Genomic DNA, 20,549 nt, shown 5'->3' with positions numbered 1-20,549 from the left:
TCTATTAATGAGGTTTGCTGCTTGATTAACTAGACTAAAGCATTTGTATGTTTTATAAGGCAGTGTATTGGCACATTTTCATAATGAGGAGTGTGCTGCTCAACATGTAGACATAGTGTTTTCAGTCATGTAGTGAAACCCTTTTATTCCTGTACAATTTTGGGTCATGCAATCAGTGTTTGACTTTCTAAATGTATCAAAGTGACACTAATCAGTGATTTAATTATTCCCCTGCTGTGTTGCTTACACTTATTGTTCCAGCTCTGTGATGTCCTGTTTTTGTTTATAAAAATGCCTGCACTGGAATATTCAGTTATTGTGGCTGAATGAACCCTCTGAAAAGGTTGAGGGAGAAGGGGGGGAGGGGGGTGTAAAGGTTCACACTCTTCCATATAAAGTCACATTCAATTCAATTAAATTCCCCTGAAGCTTAAAGTAGGATGTGATGTTACAGTTGATTAAAGGAAGGTGTTGACATCTGGGAATAATCATCTTTCTTTTTATTGGCCTATTCTTCAGCCTGCACATGTCAAATACACCTAACCTCAAGGGTGCTGAACCTGTGGCTCCCTGAGGCTTTGGCAGCAAAAAAAAAAAAAAAATATGAACATAACTAATAAACAATGCCTTTAAAATAAATAAATAAATAATATATTTATTTATTTTTTTTTTAAGCGGCAAAAACACAGTTAAGTCATTAATTACATTCATCAACACTCTCTCTCTCTCTCTCTCTCTCTCTCTCTCTATATATATATATATATGTGTGTGTGTGTAAAGATAGTAAATTATTTTATTTTAGTTCTTTAATTTCAGAAATGGAACAAAAACGTAGCATTGTAATGAAAATACAACGTTAAAACAATTTTAATCCACAGTAGTCACGTGGTGAAAGATTTTAATTATTTACACTTATTAATAATGCTGATAGGTTCTTAATAGGATAAGACTGGAACTTAACAGGCTGTGCCACCTTCATTACCAAGGTTTTGTAATGTTATTTATATGTGTTGCAGCTCCATACAGTTTTTTTTTTCTTTTTTTTTGATAAGTAATTGCTCAAAAATGGCTCGATTGATAGTAAAGGTTGCCAGTTGACCTAACCAAAATAATGTGCCTTTAAGCTTTGGGTAGTCATGATAAGCTCACACAGTGAACTTCCTCGTTTGTGACTGCATTTAAAACAGCCGTCCTAGCTCCTGCACATTGTATTTACCTTACCCATCCTATATCCTGTACACCTGTTTGCAACCAACACCCTATGGAAATATTTCGCCAGGTGAATTCTGGTCTGATTGAAGCTTCAGGAACGATGTGCACAGATCACGCTCGAGGCATCCGTTTTTTGCTCCTGCTCATGTGGGACAGCTCACACCTTCATCAATGATAAGTGGGACCTTTAGTTTCAGGTGAGTCGGTTTATGGAATAGTTTTTGAGATGTCACAATGAGAAGAACACACGGGTGTAACTACAGCCGATTTACATTAGCTGCTTCAGGGGCAGAATGTAATGGATGCAGCAGAATGGAGCCGCCACTGATGTTAATAGTTTAAAGCTGCTTTCAGCTGCTACTTCCTCATTTACAGGCGGTCGCCACAGTGGGTAGCTTGATTTGGCAGATTTTTATACCTTTCCTGACACAACCCCAAAGGGTTTTGCGTCTCCTCCCAGAATTGAACCAAAGATCTTGTTAGGCGAATATGTAAACTGCTAAACTAAGTTATTAGTTTGACATGTCAAATGTGTAGCCAAAGTCTGTGCAACCAGATCTGCTAGAAGCCTCCATTAAATCTATTTTTTCCTCCTATTTGTGTTCAGGCCACAGATGTCTCTGCTATGCCCTCCTCAGAGTACAATATTAGCATTTAGCTCCAGGGCTGACTCTTTAAACCTTTCACTAAAGATAAGCTTCAGTTTATCAGCAACATCAAGTGGCTGCCCCTGTCTTCACAGTGGAAATCTCATATTGCCACTAACTGTTATCAGATGTTAGCACTTATACAAAATGTATATATGGTAAATGTTTCATAGTGGAATGTGTTATCCTCAATTTGAAGACACTCTGCACTGTTCATATTCACTGTATCTCGGTCATACTGAAGGATGACCTTGAGTTCCTGATATTTATTTACATACATAGCTACAGTTTAAAAAAAAACAAAACAACAAAACTCACTGATATATTCAAGGATCATTAAACAATTTCCACATCAGGAACCACAAGTTTGCTGTGTTTGCTGAACGTCTTCCCCTCTCACTTACTGACTGCCCTCTTCAAGGTCCACCCGTCCTGCTGTCACCCAGCAGAGCTTACAGTATCTGAAAGACCAGCTTCACTTTATACCGAGAGGCATGACTGAAGTCTCAAATTAGGCTGCGCTGCTTCTCTGGGTTGGGCAGTGAAAGTGACTCAGTGGATTGCATGACAAACAAATGCTCTGTTCATTATGTGACGGTTTTCTCTCTCTCTCCCTCTCTCTGTGTGTGTGTGTGTGTGTGTATTGAGAGAGAGAGATTCAGCCTTTCCACTGATGGTTAATGCTTCTCTCTCTCTCTCTCTCTCTCTCTCTCTCTCTCTCTCTCTCTTATACACACTCTGATGATATTCAAATATCTGTACAGCTAAAAAGGCAGAGGGAGTCAGAGCTCAGAGTCAGAGTGGGAATGCAGGGCAGTGGGAGCGCCGTCTCGTGGTGATTATTCGGGGCACTTCTAGAGCTGGATTTATGGCACGCAGCTGTTGAGTGGCTGACAGACGCGTGAGGAGCTCAAGCACTGCTGCTTCTCAAGCTGCTTGTACCAGCCCGAGCTCTGCTTACTGTTGCATTGGAAAGAAGAGTGCTGTGCCTCAACACACGTCTCGTGAGTACTCCGCCTCTGATTGCAGAAATAGTCATTTGGTCATTTTGTGTCTTTAACAACCTTCTTTTAAGGTGAAGTTGAAGCAGTTTATGAAGGCAGCCTTTCACCCACTGCACGTATATACAGTTTTTGTCCTTCTTTGCGTCTCATGGTAAGCTCAGTTTACTTTCCAGTCCTCACAGGTGTAGTTTTGGATTTGGAAACTGTTTTTAGTCAGCTTTCAGTCAGCCAGCTGCCCTGTGTTTTACCATACATGGCCAACAGAGCTGAAATACTAAACTAACTGTGCAAAAGAGCTACTCACTAATGTTTTATGTGTTCTGAGAAATCCCCTAGTCTCTTTTTAATATTCATTAGCTATACCTGCGGTAGTTTGTGTCTCTGTTCGTTTCCTCTGGTGCTTTTTAAAATTTAGTTCACAATGTTGTGTCCTATTTATAGAAGTAAAGGCATCACAGCGCAGTGGAGACATGACACCGGCCTCCTTACTACGCAGACAGACTAAAACACTCAGCCCCGTTCTCAGTTTCTGATCGCCCCTCGCTCAGAGTCCACAGAGTCCTTCCTCCACCTTAGAAGCATTTTGAGCTTTTCTAACTTAGTGCAACTTCTGGCGTTTTGTCAGGTCAAGCCTCGGCTCAGAGGAAAGCCCGGATTCTCAATTACAGCCGGACCCTGTGGATTGAAAGTGAGAAGTTGGCCTGTCTGACCCGGCCCTCGCTCTCATTCAGAGGTCAGAGACAGAGCCAGGCATCGAACATCACCGGTTTAAGGTTAATTGAGAGGATGCCCGAGGATAAATGGACCTGCCTGGAGCAAAGGATTGTATCAGAGCTCCACACACTACCTATGAAACTTTTTTTTTCTGATCATTTATATTTAGAAGCAATCAAAAGGAATCTTAGAAAATAAAGACCTGACAAAAACATTTTTCTCTCTAAGTCAGATTGAATTTCCGACCATAAATTGAGCATTCCTGGCCCTCGCAGCGAGGCTGTTCGGGCAGTGTTTATTTGGGTTGCTATGGAAGGATCAGTCTGTGGTGGTAGCACAGAAACTGTAGCTGGAAGACGCCCTTCAAAGAGCTGGCCTCAAAGCTGCTTCCTCCTCGTGCTGCTGATGGTCTCTTAATGCTTTCATTTAAAGTAATCAGACTGGGCTAGATCACATTCATTAACGTCATAATGAACAAAGCCAAAGCTCTTTCACTCACTGCTCATTCAGCCCAAAAAAGTACAAAAGAGTTGAGCTGATCAACATGTTAACACACAATGGATCTGAGGCTGTTAATAGACGCAGCGCGGGGATATTGGAATCAGTCAGTTAAACAGCGTCTGACTGCTCGGGCTCCTTTTTTTTCTCCCCCAATCCTCAGTGGAGATCTCCCTTCAAAGAACAAGAATCCGTGCTCACGGATCTGGCAGAGTTAAACCATGGTGCAGCTCGCATCTGATGCTAAAAGTTGCTGTTGCTCTCCTGTATTGATGGCATTCAATTTATCATTATGACTTATTCTCACAATTGTGATTAATAAATATAAATGAGGTGAGATAGAGACTAAAAAAAAAAAAAAGAGCCTTTCACACAAGTTTTTCCTCCTCCTGTGGAAAAGTCTTATTTTCCCTTCTTTTTGCTGGCAGCATGCATTTGTTTGATTGTGAAATAAACGCTATTCATCACAGCTAGGCTTGCAGACCGTGTGGTAGGACACAGAAATACTATCTGCCTTCTATGCCACAGTGCCTTCTCCCTGCGTTTACTGTAAACAGCAAGAAACAACCGGCTTTCCTTTATTATCATGTCTGTGAAGTATGTTCTCCTGGACCCCAGAGAGCTCAGACCCCTTTGCAGAGAGCGTGTTTGCTTTCATTCATCATTCCTCGGTGTGAGGGTGGAACAATGTTTACCTTCATTATTTACAGCAGCGCAGCCTCTTTGCTCGTACAGTTCGTCACTGTATGCTCAGCTTTTCTTCCCCTGCCTGCATCATCATCATCATCATCATCATCATCATCATCATCATCATCGGCCCAGGGGGAGTTACGGTGGGATGATGTGCTCGGCTGAACATCTGGTAATGTCAGGGAAGAATTGCTTTTGGGCTTGAAAAGTGGCTCTTTTAACATGATGGAAAATGTCTTTGCTGTGACAGTAAGATGTAACATCTGTCTTGTATGTAAATCAGCCTCGCTTCTTTCATCTGGGCCAGTCCAGAAAGCACAGCTGAGACAACCCAGATACATCTGTGTTTGGATAACTTTCCCATAAAACTGAGATGTGGTGGCTCTGAAGAACTGATGAAGATTTAGAGCAGTTTGCATCTTAGAGAAATCTGCATTCTGTCTTTGCGTTTCTGCCTCTTTTGGGTGTTTCATTGACTCATAATAGTCTACGACTGACAGCATTTTCTCCAGGCTTGCTCCTCAGTGAAAGCAGCTCGCTCCAGGTTGTTAATGCAGATTAATCAATAGAAAGAAACACCACTCCTCTGCAGCCCTCGGAGGCTCTGCGCTCCCTCGCTCCGCCGTCCTCGAACCACTGTGAAATCTCCCCCTGGAGGTTCTCTCTTGTCACTGTGTCATATGGTTCAAATGTGCTGACTGGGGGGCTCGCTCGCAGGTTCTGCAGTCCTGCACTTCGGTGAACCGAATACAGAAAACAACCATCGTGTCATAACTTATAGTGCCGGCTGTGGTTTGAAATATGCTGACTTTCTTCGACTTGGTTTTTTGTCACTTATGGTCTGCTGCTGTGTAGCCAGAAAGTACAGCCTCAGCCTCTGTAATAAATGCCATTTTTCTTTGCCTTTGCCTTTTTGAAAAACTGCTGGAAATTCTGTCAAGTTTTCCATTGGTGCAAAGAGCCAGCTATCCAGTAGCTCCGTGTGTGAGCTTTGGGCTCATGAATCATGCTGTAGACTGCTGGACCAGGCATTATATAATGCTGTTATTATGTAGGGTGCATGTATATAATGAAGCATAAAAACTGAAAAAGTAGTGAAATAAACCTTGATACCTTGGATTCTGTAGAATTTGTCACTGCTAGTCTCAATTCAGTAATCAGAAAGAGACCAGCCACAATATCAAAAATGTTTTGTTTTTTTTTTTTAACATGTTTTGTTGTTTGACGATATCATAATGATTTGAGGCATTTGGATCTCCCGGGTTTTTCATTTTATAAATCTTTTATATGGTAACATTCATGGGAATATTATACAGTCATGAAAAAGAGTGTTTCCACAGCACTCTGTGCAGTCCTGTGACAAACTAATCACACGTCGTGATTCAGTAGCTTGTAGAACCACCTTCAGCAACAATAACTTGAAGCGATCGTTTTCTGTATGACTTTATCAGTCTCTCACATTGTTATAGAGGAATTTTGGCCCACTCTTCTTTACAGCATTGCTTCCGTTCATTGAGGTTTGCAGGCATTCATTTTTTCACAGCGCTCTTCAGGGCCCACCGCAGCATTTCAATCTGGTTGAGGTCTGGACTTTGACTGGGCTATTGCAGCACCTCGATTCTTTTGTTTTTCAGCCATTCTGTTGTAGGTTTGCTGCTGTGCTTGGGATCATTGTCCTGTTGCACAACCCCAGGCTTTAGATGTCAGCCAGATGGACTAGATAGAATACTTTGGTATGGGCAGCACAGTGGTGTAGTGGTTAGCGCTGTTGCCTCACAGCAAGAGGGTCTACTGGCTGGCTGGGGCCTTTCTGTGTGGAGCTTGTGTGACGATTCTTAATTGACTATAGGTTGTGAATGTGAGCATGAATGATTGTCTGTCTCTCTGTGTTAGCCCTGATATAGACTGGTGACCTATCCAGGGTGTACTCCGCCTCATGCTCTATGACAGCTGGGAGAGGCTCCAGCCTGCTTGTCCAATTTGGGGACCTGTGGCTGCAAAACAAGCCCAAATCATCACCCCTCCACCACAGTGCTTGATCTCCACTTTGGTCTTATCTGTCCAAAGGACATTGCTCCAGAAGTCTTGTGGTTTGTTCAGATGGAACTTTGTAAACCTAAGCCATGCTTTCACATTCCTTTTAGAGAGAAGAGCCTTTCACCTGGCAAACCTTCCAAACATGCCATACTTGTTCAGTCTTTTTATAATTGTGCTGTCATGAACTTTAACATTTAACATGCTAACTGAGGCCTGCAGAGTCTGAAATCTAGCTCTTGGTTTTTTTACAATTTCTCTGCACATTGACCTTGGGGTGAATTTGCTGGGACATCCACCCCTGGAAAGATTGCCAGCTGCCTTGAATGTTTTCCACTTGAGAAGAACTGTAACTCTTTTTCATATGAATGTAGATGGTGAGAAAAAGGTCCTACTGTAGTGGAAAGGGAAAAGGGAGGGAAAATACATACTAAAGACAGACAACTTATATTGTAACAGTGCAAAGAAAAAGAGAAGTTTTGTCATTTCCTTGAAATGGCAGAAAGATAGTTCAGGAAATACATATAGATGTTTTATATCGGCCTAATAACAAGTAGAGAGGGTGTACCTCGCCTCTCACTCTGTGTGAGCTGGGATAGGCATTGGCTCCGGTCCTGTCCCCCTGGACCTTAAGTTGGATTAGTGGTTGACAAAACGGATGGATGGATGTTATTAATTACTATAGCTGCAGACTTGAAACTGCTTTAATTAACAGCAAAACCAATTAGTTGCACACGAGATGCTTCTTAGGCCACTTGATTTGCTTTGAGACTTTTGTAAAAGGGGTCTGATGAAAGCTCTTGTCTGCACCGTTTCACTTGTAAACCCATGAAGCGATGAAGAAGTCAGAAGGCTCTCAGTGTGCAAAACTTAATTTAGTGTTTTCTGTGTGTGTGTGTGTGTGTGTGTGTGTGTGTGTGTGTTGCTCTTCTGGGTGCTCTGTGTTCTCACACTGCTGCAATCAATATTTTCATATTAACTTTATTTTAATTTTAACCAAAACCAAGACAAAGAAACTGTTAATGAATTTCCACAGTTCATCCTCAGTTTTATAAAGATTTATAGCAACTTTCAGGATTCAAGGAAACTTTCCTGCTTTGAGCAAATCTCACCTCTGTCACCGTGTTGTGTTTTGATCTGCAAAGGAGGATTTTTACAGCAAGAATGCCCTGACACAGTCTTCACATCCTGCCCAGCGCCAGATGGGAGACAGACACACAGTGATAAGGCGTGTAACAGCACATTTAGAGGGTAACGGCTGTGATATGTCCTTCAGGCATTGGTGGAGACCAAATACAGAGCTTACAGGACACCAAGAGGTTCACCAGATCATTTAAAAGGCGATGTTATAATGAGTCTCAAGTTCACAGTTGTTTTGTCGGAATAATTCTCATTGATCAGTCAGACTTATTTTAAACTTATATCAGTTCCATGGGTCTATTATCTTTGATCCGTGACAAACACCGTCTCTGTGGCATGTTCTTTTTTTTTACTTTTTAACATCTGTTTCCATTGCCTGTGTACCTGTCTTTATGTGTTGCGGGCAGGCGACAGATGGTGCGGGAACAGTATGTCACCACCACCGAGGGCAGCAGCACGCCCAGGCCGGTGCCCGACCAACTCTACAAGATTGGCATCTATGGCTGGAGGAAGCGCTGTCTCTACCTGTTTGTGCTGCTGCTCATTGTCATCCTGGTGGTCAACTTTGCCCTCACCATCTGGATCCTCAGGGTGATGTGGTTCAACACGGTATGCATGGCTCACATTTGGACACTGTTTTCAGTTGGGGTTGTTTTTTTTGTTTTTTTTTGTTTGTTTGTTTATTTGCTCTCTTCAAATGGGTTATGTTTATTTCTCTAGTATAAACTTTTATTGATTACCTCATCATTTAATATAGTGACTATTACCTGCTTATTATTATAATGACTAGAAGCAATAGTATTATTCATCATTAAGTGCTACTTGGCTGTCTGAACAGGAGACTAAATGTGTTTGTTATTTCATGGAGACTTGTCAGCTTTCTGTCTCAAGTCCAGATGGTAACTGTGGATTATGACAGGGCTGCAAACCAACACACACCCTTGCATACACACATGCACACACTATGGTGGAGACCTTAGACAAAGACCTAAGAGGAACGCTGTTCGGTGCATTTTATTCTTGGAAACTCAAGACATTCCTCGCCTTCTAGCTTGCCATGTCTTTGTCTAAATATGTAACCCTGTGCTTTCATTTTGATCACAGGAGGGGATGGGACTCCTACAAGTACATGCAGATGGGGTTAAGCTGGAGGAGGGCGAGTCTGAGTTTCTCTTCCCTGTCTATGCTCAGGAGATCCACAGCAGAGAAGTAAGCTAATCAGGAACTCAAACTTTTTTCCCCCCTGCTCTTCTTCCCACATTCTTCTGTGATAACCCCCCCCCCCCCCCCCCCTCCTCCTCGTCTACTCCCTGCTTTGCTCCCTTTTTCTGCTTCTTCCCAGTTCATTCTCAAACCTCTGTTTGCTCAGTTAAGTAGCCTGGTGGCCTGGCCATTATTTCATCTCACTGTTTACCAAACTTAAACTCAAGTGTGTGTGGAGACTGCACGTCATCTTATCATCTAAATCTAATTCCTCGCAGACACTCAGGCAGTTTTTATCCAGCTGCACTGAGAGAGCTGCATATTTCTGTCAGTACTTTTTCTTAGGAGATGTGTCAGAACAAACTGGATTTGGCAGTTGCACACAGTGCACGTGGTGGTGTGCTGAGCTCTCCATTAACCTCAGGGATATTTGTGGTGGAAAGTAGTTTATGGCCCGCCTGCTAGCAGCAGATGGGAACACTTTGTTGCAGTTGTTTACATGTTATGGCTTTTCTTGCTCATAGCAGCAAATTTTTTCTTTCTGCTTCATGGGCCTCATTAAAAAGGCAATGTATTCCTCATTTATGGATGGACAGATTTTCTAATGTGTTCTATGGATTTCTAAAGTGATTCAGTGCTTAGAGAGACATCCTGTTGCCCTCTACGTGAAAACTTGCTTTCCTAGATCATTTTTAGAAGCATGTCTTCCCCACAGCTACAAAGCAACAGAAGTGATTTATTGCTAAGCTGCCTCATTTAAACATTTTATGACAGTGTGTGTGTGTGTGTGTGTGTGTGTGTGTGTGTGTGTGTGTGTGTGTGTGTGTGTGTGTGTGTGTGTTGTGTGTGTGTGTTGTGTGTGTGTGTGTTTTGTTATGTCTACTTATACAAATCCAATTACTTGCTGTCATATCCTGTGAAAATATTTAGGTAAAATAATAAACAGCCTGGTAATAATGCATTATTTTTCAGGGTTAATAAACAGTAGCTCATAACACTGACTGGTCAGTAATGCTTCAGTCTGGCTGGTGAATATCCTCCTCCATTAGGATGCTCAGTTCCTCCTTATGGATGCTTGATCATAATAATAACTATTAATAATATATCAGTCAAGAGTTTGTAGGATAGTCCACGTCGACAGCTGTAAATGCTAATGTGTGAGGCCATAAATGACGGAGAGGAAACATCTTGATGAACTAAGAAACAAAATTAATAGCAGAATTATTATTTGTTGTCATCTTTATCCTTAATTTAAGTCACAATAAATAACTGTTTATCAAAAAATGGCAACAAGCTTCTTGAGTTTACTGCCGAGCTAGCTACTTTATGGTGTTTTAGGTTAAATGCTAATGTCAGCATGCTAGCATGCTCATGAGAATCAGGCTAAGTGCTGCAGAGGCTTATGGGAATGTTTTCTGATTGAGAAGCTGCAACACTGGTGGGACAGCTCTGCACCACATTTCTGGTTTACCCCATGTGGAATCCCACAGAGTTCTGTACTCAGACCTTTCCATTTTCATTATGTTTTATCCTTTGGTCACATTATACAGATACATATATAATATTGCCAAAAGTATTCGCTCTTCTTCCTTCACATGAATATGAACTTGTGTGATACCCATTCTTAATCCATGGGGTTTAATATGATGTCAGCCCACCCTTTGCAGCTATAACAGCTTCAGCTCTTCTGGGAAGGCTTTCCACAAGGTTTAGGAGTTTGTTTATTGGAATTTTTGACAATTCTTGCAGAAGTGCATTTGTGAGGTCACAAATGTTGGATGAGAAGGCCTGGCTCGCTGTCTCTAATTCATCCCAAAGTGTTCTTTCGGGTTGAGGTGAGGCCAGTCAAGTTCTTCCACACCAAACTCACTCATTCATGTCTTTAAAGACTTTCCTTTGTGCACTGGTGCGCAGTCATGTTGGAACAGGAAGGGGCCATCCCCAAACTGTTCCCACAAAGTTGGGAGCATGAAATTGTCCAAAATGTCTTGGTATGCTGAAACATTAAGAGCTCCTTTAACTGGAAGTGCTTATCCTTTTCAGGTTCATGGGGGGCTGGAGCCTATCATAGAGCATGAGGTGGGGTACACCCTGTACGGGTCACCAGCCTGTTGCAGGGCTAACACAGAGAGACAGACAACCATTCACACCTATGGGCAATTTAGAATCACCAATTAACCTAATTTCAGTAACTGCATGACTTTGGACTGTGGGAGGAACCTGGACTACCACGTTGGCCCAGGCCAACGTGGATTCGAACCCAGACGTTCTCAATATGAGGCAGCAATGCTAACCACTGCACCACTGTGCTGCCCAAACCTGACTCCTGAAAACCAATCTCACACTATAATCCTCCCTCCACCAAATTTTACCCTTGGAACAATACAGCCAGACAAGTACCGTTCTCCTGGCAACCACCAAACCCAGATTCGTCCATCGGGTTCCCAGATGGAGAAGCATGATTCATCATTCCGGACAACACGTGTCCACTGCTCTAGAATCCAGTGGCAGCGTGCTTTACACCACTGCATCTGACACTTTGGATTGTGCTTGGTGATGTAAGGCTTGGATGCAGCTGTTCGGCCATGGAAATCCATAACATGAAGCTCTCTGTTCACTGTTCTTGAGCTAATTTGAAGACCACATGAAGTTTGGAGGTTTGTAGCGATTGACTGCAGAAATATGGTGACCTCTGTGCACTATGCACTAATTTTATGTAGCCTACCACTTCGTGGCTGAGTTGCTGTCATTCCCAATCGCTTCCACTTTGTTATAATACCACTAACAGTTGACTGTGGAATATTTAGTAGCGAGGAAATTTCATGACTGGACTTGTTGCACAGGTGTCATCATATCACCACGCTGGAGTTCACTGAGCTCCTGAGAGCGACCCATTCTTTCACAAATGATTGTAGAAGCAGTCTGCATGCCTAGGTGGTTGGTTTATACACCTGTGGCCATGAAAGTGACTGGAACACCTGAATTCAATGATTTGGATGAGTGAGTGAATCCCTTTGGCAGTATTGTGTATCTTTCCACTGCTGTACCATTAACATGCAGCTCTCCCAGTGATGACCATACCATTTGAGGAGTAGTGCTAGAATACAATCGATATTCAGCTTCAGCCACACGCAAATTATTATTCATGCTGTTATTTCCTCTTTGTTAGATTATTCTGTTTTTTAACAAGTATCCATATGAAATTCATGAATTAAATACATACATTTATAGACTTCAACCAGTTAAAAATGCAGCAGCAAGACTTCTTACAAAAACATTGTACAGCAGCGTCCATGGCTCTACATTGGCTGTCCATTTGCTTTAGACTCAGCTTTAGGACTTTAGTCATTACTTTTAACCTCCTGAGACCTGAGCTCATGTGTGGGATGAATTTTTTATTTCTTTTAGCTGTTTGGTATTAGTTGAACCCGACAAGTATAAAAACTAAGTATAATCTTTCAACAGAGAGTAATTTTCAAAAGTATGTCCTCATGTGATCCACATATGGTTTATTTTACAGTGTAACACAATAAAGTTACCACAGTTTTACAAAGTTTAAAACACTTTATTGAACAGAATGACGTATAAGGTGCAGAAAAGCCAAAAAGTAATGTCCCCATATGAGGACACAGGGTCTCAAGAGGTTAATGCCCTTCATGACCTAGCTTCAGAATAAGACACTGGAATAGACTGGAACCAATGAGCAGCCTGAGATCCTCGGGCAGGAACCTGCCAGCTGTTCCACCTCATGCTTAAAAAACTAAAGGCGAGTGAGTGTTTGCTGTCAGGGCTCCTCGGCTTGTCTCAGCAGCGCTGACCTTCAGTATCTTATTGTTAATCACTGTTGAAGATTTACTTATATACATATATTATGTGCTTTGTAAAGCGCTTAGTAATGCTGGTTTTGATAGGTGCTATTCAAATAAACTTTATTTTATTATTATTGATGTTAATTTGCAGTGCTGTCTTGATAGTCTAATAACCCCACATTATCAACCTCATGGCAGCATTAGAGTCAGGCCATAAAAGTCAGTAGGAGTTATCCTCAGGGAATCATCAATGTCTCTGCAATCCATCAGTTAGTGTGGAGTGAAGTGGCCTGACCAGTGAACCAGTAGTACCATCTGCAGAGCCAGCGTGCCTAAAAACCTCATGTAATACGTGTTTGTCCAAGTTAATGCATGTAAATAATTATCATTTTTATCATTTCTGTTGCAGATTTGTATTTTAGCACAGGCTGTTATTATGGTAATCTTTTTTTTTTTTTTCTTTTCCTTCTCCACAGGACTCTTCACTTCTAGTGCACTCGTCGGAAAATGTTTCCCTTAATGCCCGCAATGAAAACGGTGACGTTACAGGGAGGATATCTGTGGGTGAGAGGACACATGTACACGCAGACACATGCGGCGCTCACACATCACATCCCGCTGATGTATGAGAGTGACAGTGAAGACACTGGTGCACTGCAGGGATTTCTCATCCAGCATTAGCAGTGACAAGAGGCCATATTTCAATTTATAATCTCTTAGATTTCCATTTAAAATCCATTAAATGTAGCATTCTTTTTCTCTATCCGTTGCTTCTGGATCGTTCTGTATTACACAAGAGGGCCTAAGGCCGGCCGAGGATCATATTTGCACGTCTTTTTATGGCTCACCGACTGCCACGTTGGGGGATTTTGTCATAATTAAAAGGCCAGCAAATTGTTGTGTTCCACAGTGCCGTTATGTGTCCTTGATCATTAAGCCATAAAAAGCATAGCCTGCATACTCTCGGGCCTCTGTGAATAAAACTGAAATGGTTGTTAGGGAAGGCTGCATGTCTGTTCGCAGTTGTGGGCCCTGACAGAGGTTAAATATCTCACTGAGTGATCTGCATGCTTTGGATTGGCTTCTCTCGGGCCTGAAGGAGCGAAGGGCAAAGTGAAATAACCTCAGATGAGTTACCTTTCAGGCTGAAGCAGTAATAGGGTTACTCATTTTTAATCCATGCGTTCTCATCAGCGGGTGGCTGTTTTCTCTCCCCTTTCACCTCTACACTGCTCTAAATTGGGAATGTGTCTCTTATATTCTCTGAGCACATCAAACTGAATCACAGGAAGAGAATGATGATAGATTTTTATGGTTACATTTTACACATGTCTTATTGCCAAACCCCTTCAGGTGGTGTTGTTGTTGTTGTTGTTGTTCCAGGTCCAAAAGAGGCTCAGGGACACACTCGAAATCTGCTCATTAACTCGCACAATGACAACATGCTGTTCACTGCAGATGGCGACAGGGCTGAGATTGGGCCAGACAAACTACGAGTCACAGGTATACCAATGGCCGCTACTTGCTGTTTGCGGCAAACCTGTTGGCGGAAGGGTTTTGGAGAAAAAAAAAAAATAAAGATAATACTAACAACAGATGTGGACTCAGCAGGAGCAATTTTGTTTGATGGCAAAATATCTGCTCAACAATCCAGCAACCAAGGGCAAAGACAACACAGTCATTTTCCTAATCATTCGTGTCTCATAAAGCTGAGTGCATGGATATCTTTTAAGTACACAGAGAGTACAGAAAAATTTAAATAACAGACCACAATACTGTATAGTACTCAACAAAGGGTTGAAGGGATATTTCTGCGCTCTCATTCTGAGTCTCTCAGCCTCCAGTGTGTCGTATTAATGTTGATGTGTGCCGCTGACCACACGCTGCGTTGGCTGATTAATGTTGAACAGAGTGTCAGTCGATAGCTTCATAACGCCCGGGGTCAGTTTGATCCACGGAGAGCAGCAGGCAGCAGCTCTCCACGAGCTGTTTTTCCAAAAATCCTCCAAACAAAGCTTCTGTACTCTCAGTGTTTGTGGGAGTGTTTACGTCTTTCACAGTTGGCTCCAAATGTTGCAGTGTTTGGATCCAGTTTCTCTCTGCACTCATCTGTCTCCTTCTCTTCTCCATCTCTCTTCTCTTGCCTGATTTTTCAAGTCAATTTTCAGACAACTCGCCTCGCTCAGTTTGTTTTTAAAAAAAAAAAAAAAAATCTTTACACAAAGAAGCATTCTGCAGTTTAAACAGCAATGCAGTGCTTTGAGATGAATATTTGAGGATTACAGTCAACAGGCCCTCGTCCTCTGAGGACAGTGTATATCACAAAACCTGATGTTTTTGATCTATGCAGTTACCTTCACTTTATTAGGTGCACCTAGCTAGTTACCCAAGTCAGACCTCCTTTTGCCTTCAAAACAGCCTTTATTCTTAATAGCATTGATCAACAAGATGCTGGAAATGTTCCTCAGAGATTTGGGTCCATGTTGACATGACAGCATCACAAAGTTGCTGCAGATTTGTTGACTGCACATCCATGATGTGAATGTTCCATTCAATTACATCCCAAAGGTGTTCTGTTGGGTTGAGATCTGGTGACTGTGGAGGCCATTTGAGTAGAGTGAACTCACTGTTTGAGATGATTTGATCTTTGTGACATGGTGCATTATCCAGTTGGAAGCAGCCATCAGAGGATGGGTACACTGTAGTCCTAAAAGAATGGACATGGTCACAATAATCTTCTGGTAGGCTGTGGTGTTTAAATGATGCTCAGTTAGTACTGAGAGGCCCAAAGTGTGGCCAAGAAAATATCCCCCACACCACTACACCACAACTGGAACCCACTGAAGGCCGGCTGGATCCATGCCACATTCGATGTCACTTAAATCACCTTTCTTTCCCATTCTGATGCTCAGTTTCAACTTCAGCAGGTCATCTTGACCAGATCTACATGCCTAAATATATTGAGTTGCTGCCATGTGATTGGCTGATTACATATTTGCATTAACATGCAGTTGAACAGGGATACCTAATTAAGTGGCTGGTGAGTGTAGTGTTAAAATACTTAAGTATGGGATAAAGGGGTGAACTGGCCAACACTGCACCATTGCCATTGTCAGCAAAGCTACTTAGATTGTTTCCTTAAAAATGTTTTGTGTATGTTGAGCCAACAGATCTTAATGTGTGTATCTTTGTGTACAGGTCCTGAAGGAGCACTGTTCCAGCATTCAGTAGAGGTGCCTCAGCTGAGATCTGAACTTTTGAAAGAGCTGAGGTGAGCATTTCAGGCATCGAATAATATATTATCAGTTTATTCAGAACAATCTGCTAATAACATAACGTGTCAAGGCTCAGTCTTACTATCTCAAATCAAGTCTGGAATGAATGTTTGACAGTGTTGCTCAGGTGAAATAAACACGCAAACAGATAAAATGGGCATATTTTTAAAGCTGGTGTTTGTTTAGGTTGGAGTCCCCGACTCGGTCTCTCAGTATGGATGCACCGAAAGGAGTTTTTATGAAAGCTCTGGCTGGCAACATTGAAGCTGCTTCCAACATGGATGTCATTCTGCAGTCTAGAGAAGGGCTGGTACGAAAACCACTTTTCACTTCCTGCTGTTTGCTACACGCCATCTTCAGGCCCGCTTTTTCTTTAGACGGCCGAGGGAATATATAGAGCATGCTTTTCCAGCAAACATGCTGCTTTACACTTCTATAATCTCGCGGGTCACACCTGGGCGCTGGAGTGCAGTTTGAAACAAGCTCTGCTCTTTCCAGCTGCTGAACATTTTTGTCCAAAAACACCTTACAGACAGACGGCACTTCAAATGCTGTTTTTTTTTTTTCTTTACTTCATCTATAGAATGAAATACAGTCATAGAAAACTTCTTCCAAGCCACGAAAAAGAGCAGTGAAAATCTCATCTTCTCTTTCTTTTTGTTTTTTTTGGGCTCTGTAGGCTTGTTGTGGGTAGTGGTTTGCCGTTTCCATGTTAGTGTTTGTGGTAATGGTTGTGGTGCAGCAAACTGGCTGAAGCACATGAGAGGCATTTGTATCACGAGCACTTATTTGACCTTTTTTTTCATCGTTCTCAGTAGATTAGAACATTTATATGACCAAAGCAGTTGCAGGCTGTATCGCTCCTCATCTTTCTTTTCTGCTGTGGGGATGATAACTGCATGCTAATCTGCATTAACTTGAATGCTCACATTTCTCTCATTTTAAGCTGATTTACTGCCACACCTTTTTATTATATGGTGATGTCCTCATACACTGGTGAGGCATTAAATGGATAATTCTTTAGCTCCCTCCATACTGTGTCTGATTACGCATGCATGAACTCTGCTAAAGCAAAAAGACTGAAACAGGGTGATATTTCATTGCTCCCTTTAGTGGATCTTTGTTGTTCTCCTTTAATCGTCCTTGCTCTCCGTGCTGTCTGCTGTACAGCTGGTGCTGGATGCTGAGACGGTGCGCATGCCGCGCCTGCCCAAGAGCGAAGAAGGAGTTTCTGGAAATGCTCAGGGTCTCTACGAGGTCTGTGTCTGTCCCAGCGGAAAGCTCTTCCTGTCCAAGGCTGGAAGAACTTCCACTTGCAGCGATAATCAGGAGTGCTAGGTAGAGTCTGACAAGGTCATCGATTTTTCCATGTCTCAGAAGATGCATCTTCTGGGAGGCAACAAGCACAACCATTTTTTTTTTCCCTTAATTCTTTATACCACAGTGGTTCTAACAGGATCCCACTGGCACATCGAGGCCTGTAAAAATACAAATGCCTAGTGGCATACATGAAATGAATTCTTTTAGTTGCATTTATGAACTTCTGACCATTCAACTGAAACAAATTGGCTCTCAGTACTAAATTTTTTCCGCATCAGGGCTTTGAGGATAATTTTTTTTTCTTTTTTATACACACAGTGTCATGGCTGGGCAATGAGGAGCTGGTTACAGCTTACATCCTATGCAATATTATCTTGTGGTGCAATAAATGAAAGTGACGCATATCAAGGGCTTGGAAAATTTGAAAAATAAATCCCTGAAACAGCAACAAAGTGTTATTGAAATATTTATTTTGCTTTATACAATCCCTCCAAGCCCTTGGTATGTTGTGTTTTGGTGTTTAGCATGTATTTATTTAACTGGAGACAAACAGAAATGCTGTATAATTTGTCTTTTTCTTTTTTTAAAATTCAAATTCAGATGCAAGATGAGGCAGCCGACTTGGTTCTCATTTTGCCGCAGCTGCTTTACTGGGACTGAGGTCCATATAGCACCACAAAGTGTTACTAATGAAGCTTCACATGTGTGTCTACTAAAGGCACTTTGAGAGCACATTCTCTGATAAGGCCAATGCCAGTGCATTGTTTTTGCAATTTTAAAGTGAGTGGTCTGGATCCGCACCAAAATGTCATGGGTTCTTCCTTTGCCTGTGCCCCACCTCTCCACCAAAATTGATGGAGTCTGTCTCGGTATTTTGTGCATAGTCCTGCTGTCAAACAGACAGGCAGCAGCTATCACACGCCACATGTTGGGTTCTTTCCAGGTTTTAAAGCCACTCGTTGTTTGGCCTGTGGTAAGCATGTAATTATGCAGCTACTTCCTGCTGCTAAGCTGACTTGGTCTGTTAAGAAATTCCACTTACAGCCAGTTGACTAATGCATCATAACTGCTGACCTCAGCAACAAGAAAGCAAAAACAAAACAAAAGGTTTTCAGTTCACTATGTCAAAAAAAAACAAACAGTATGCTGTAGTGATAGTTGCACTGAGTTTGGCACCAGTTTATCTTTACATCACTGTTTTAGAACAGTTCACATCTCATGGCGTTGTGTTTTGGTTGTTAGTCTTGTTTAGGTAGTTCATTTGCAATTTTGAGATATTTTGATAGTGTGCAATGTGTGTTTTTATTTTGTATGTTGAATAAACTTTGTGCTATTCTTCTACATCTGTCAGCATCTGTAATGTTCACACGCTTGCTTTTCTATAACGTGTACTCATGTTATTTGAATCTTCCTAAGGAAAAAAAAAATGCCATTGACCAGCTGCTATGCACTTAAGCTGTCTGCTGGTTTATACGGTTTAATATCCTGACCTAAATTAATGGATCTGTAATGCACTCTAGTGGAAATGCTCTGCAGTACCACCGCAATGGCCAAGCTGACTGACTCACACCAGACCAAATTTATGCTAATTCAGTGGATCACAGTGTGCATGCTGCAGCACATTCATGACCTTTGCACACATCCACATGTGGGGATACCATTAATGTCAGCTCTCCTGGTCATGGCATCAGTCATACGCTGTCTTGTGACTTGTAAAGGTGGAAGAATTCAACATTCATTTTTTAAGAGCATTCGGACTGCAGTAACATGACGGCACCTCAAAAAATGGATTTGTTTTAGGATGTGTAAATTTAACCCTTCAATTAACTCCACAAATCAACTTTTTACCCCATCTGAGCTACCTGTACCAGCTATGGTAACTTAATAAACATAGTTATTATATAAATCTGAATTCCAAGAGAATATTTGTAAATTTAGGAACTCCCAGTTTTAATGCAAAATATTACTATTTAAAATGAAGATTATCAAAATCATACAAAAGTTTTAAAAAGCTAAAAAAAGAAAAAGAAAAAAAGGAGCATTTATTCTTAAAACAGGACTGTCACTTCATGAATTTCTCGTCCACAATTCACGATGAGGATATAACTGTGATATCTTAAATTTAAATACACATATAGATATGCAGTCCTGTGAAAAACTAAGTACATTCTTATTGTTTCCATAGGAATTACGAGGGTCAGTTGCAGCCAGGTGCTGCTGATCATATGCATTTAATTAACTGATCAACAGCAAGTGTGAGCACCCTTTGCTCACACACCCGCAAACTGACACTTTGCGTCAGTTTGCTGGTCTGGTGTCTAGTTCAATGCATGTTAACACATTGCCAAAAAGGAAGACATCAGCAATGATCTTAGAAAAGCAACTGTTGCTGCTCATCAACCTGGGAAGGGTTGTAAGGTCATTTCCAAACAAGTCCATCATCTACAGTGAGAAAGATTATTCAAGCGGAAAACATTTAAGCCACTTTCCATGAGTGAACATCCTGGCAAATTTGCCCAAGGTTAAAACATACAATTCTCAGAGAAGCTGTAACCCCCCCCCCCCCCCCCCCCCCCCCCACATCTTAGGCCTCTGCAGGCCTCCGCATGTTAAATGTTCATGACAGTGCAATTAGGGGAAAAAACTGAATAAGTACGGTTCGTTTGGAAGGGGTTGCCAGAAAAAAGCCTCTTCTCTCTAAAACCAACATGGCAGCACAGCTTAGATTGTTGAGTCACATCTGAAAAACCCAAAACATCTGGAACAATGTCCTTTGGACAGACGAGACCAAAGTGGAGATGTTTGGCCATAATACACAGCACCATGTTTGGAGAAAACCAACATTTGCCAAAATTCTTTTTACAACAATGTGAGAGACTGATGAAGTCAAAGGAAGTTCTACATGATATTGAATCATGGGATGTATTAGTTAAACTTTTTCACATGACAGGAGTGATGCTTTCAGTCAAATTCATCTATAACTTTGTCTTTTTGGCAAATTAC

General features: G+C 41.7%; 1 protein-coding gene across 1 annotated transcript; it reads left to right on the top strand.

The window, feature by feature from the left end:
- Positions 1-2,637: 2,637 nt before the first annotated feature.
- Positions 2,638-18,887, top strand: sgcg (sarcoglycan, gamma). Its single transcript, XM_030743430.1, has 8 exons — positions 2,638-2,863; positions 8,347-8,548; positions 9,044-9,148; positions 13,428-13,515; positions 14,335-14,454; positions 16,150-16,222; positions 16,413-16,536; positions 17,397-18,887. Exons 2-8 carry the CDS (start codon positions 8,354-8,356, stop codon positions 17,562-17,564), a joined length of 873 nt encoding a protein of 290 aa, XP_030599290.1. The 5' UTR covers positions 2,638-2,863; positions 8,347-8,353; the 3' UTR covers positions 17,565-18,887.
- Positions 18,888-20,549: the final 1,662 nt, after the last annotated feature.

This window comes from Archocentrus centrarchus, chromosome 13, assembly GCF_007364275.1.
Source record: "Archocentrus centrarchus isolate MPI-CPG fArcCen1 chromosome 13, fArcCen1, whole genome shotgun sequence".
NCBI classification, from domain to species: Eukaryota; Metazoa; Chordata; class Actinopteri; order Cichliformes; family Cichlidae; genus Archocentrus; species Archocentrus centrarchus.
The sequence above is the reverse complement of the archived record's forward strand: the minus strand, read 5'-3'. Positions and strand labels throughout refer to the sequence as shown.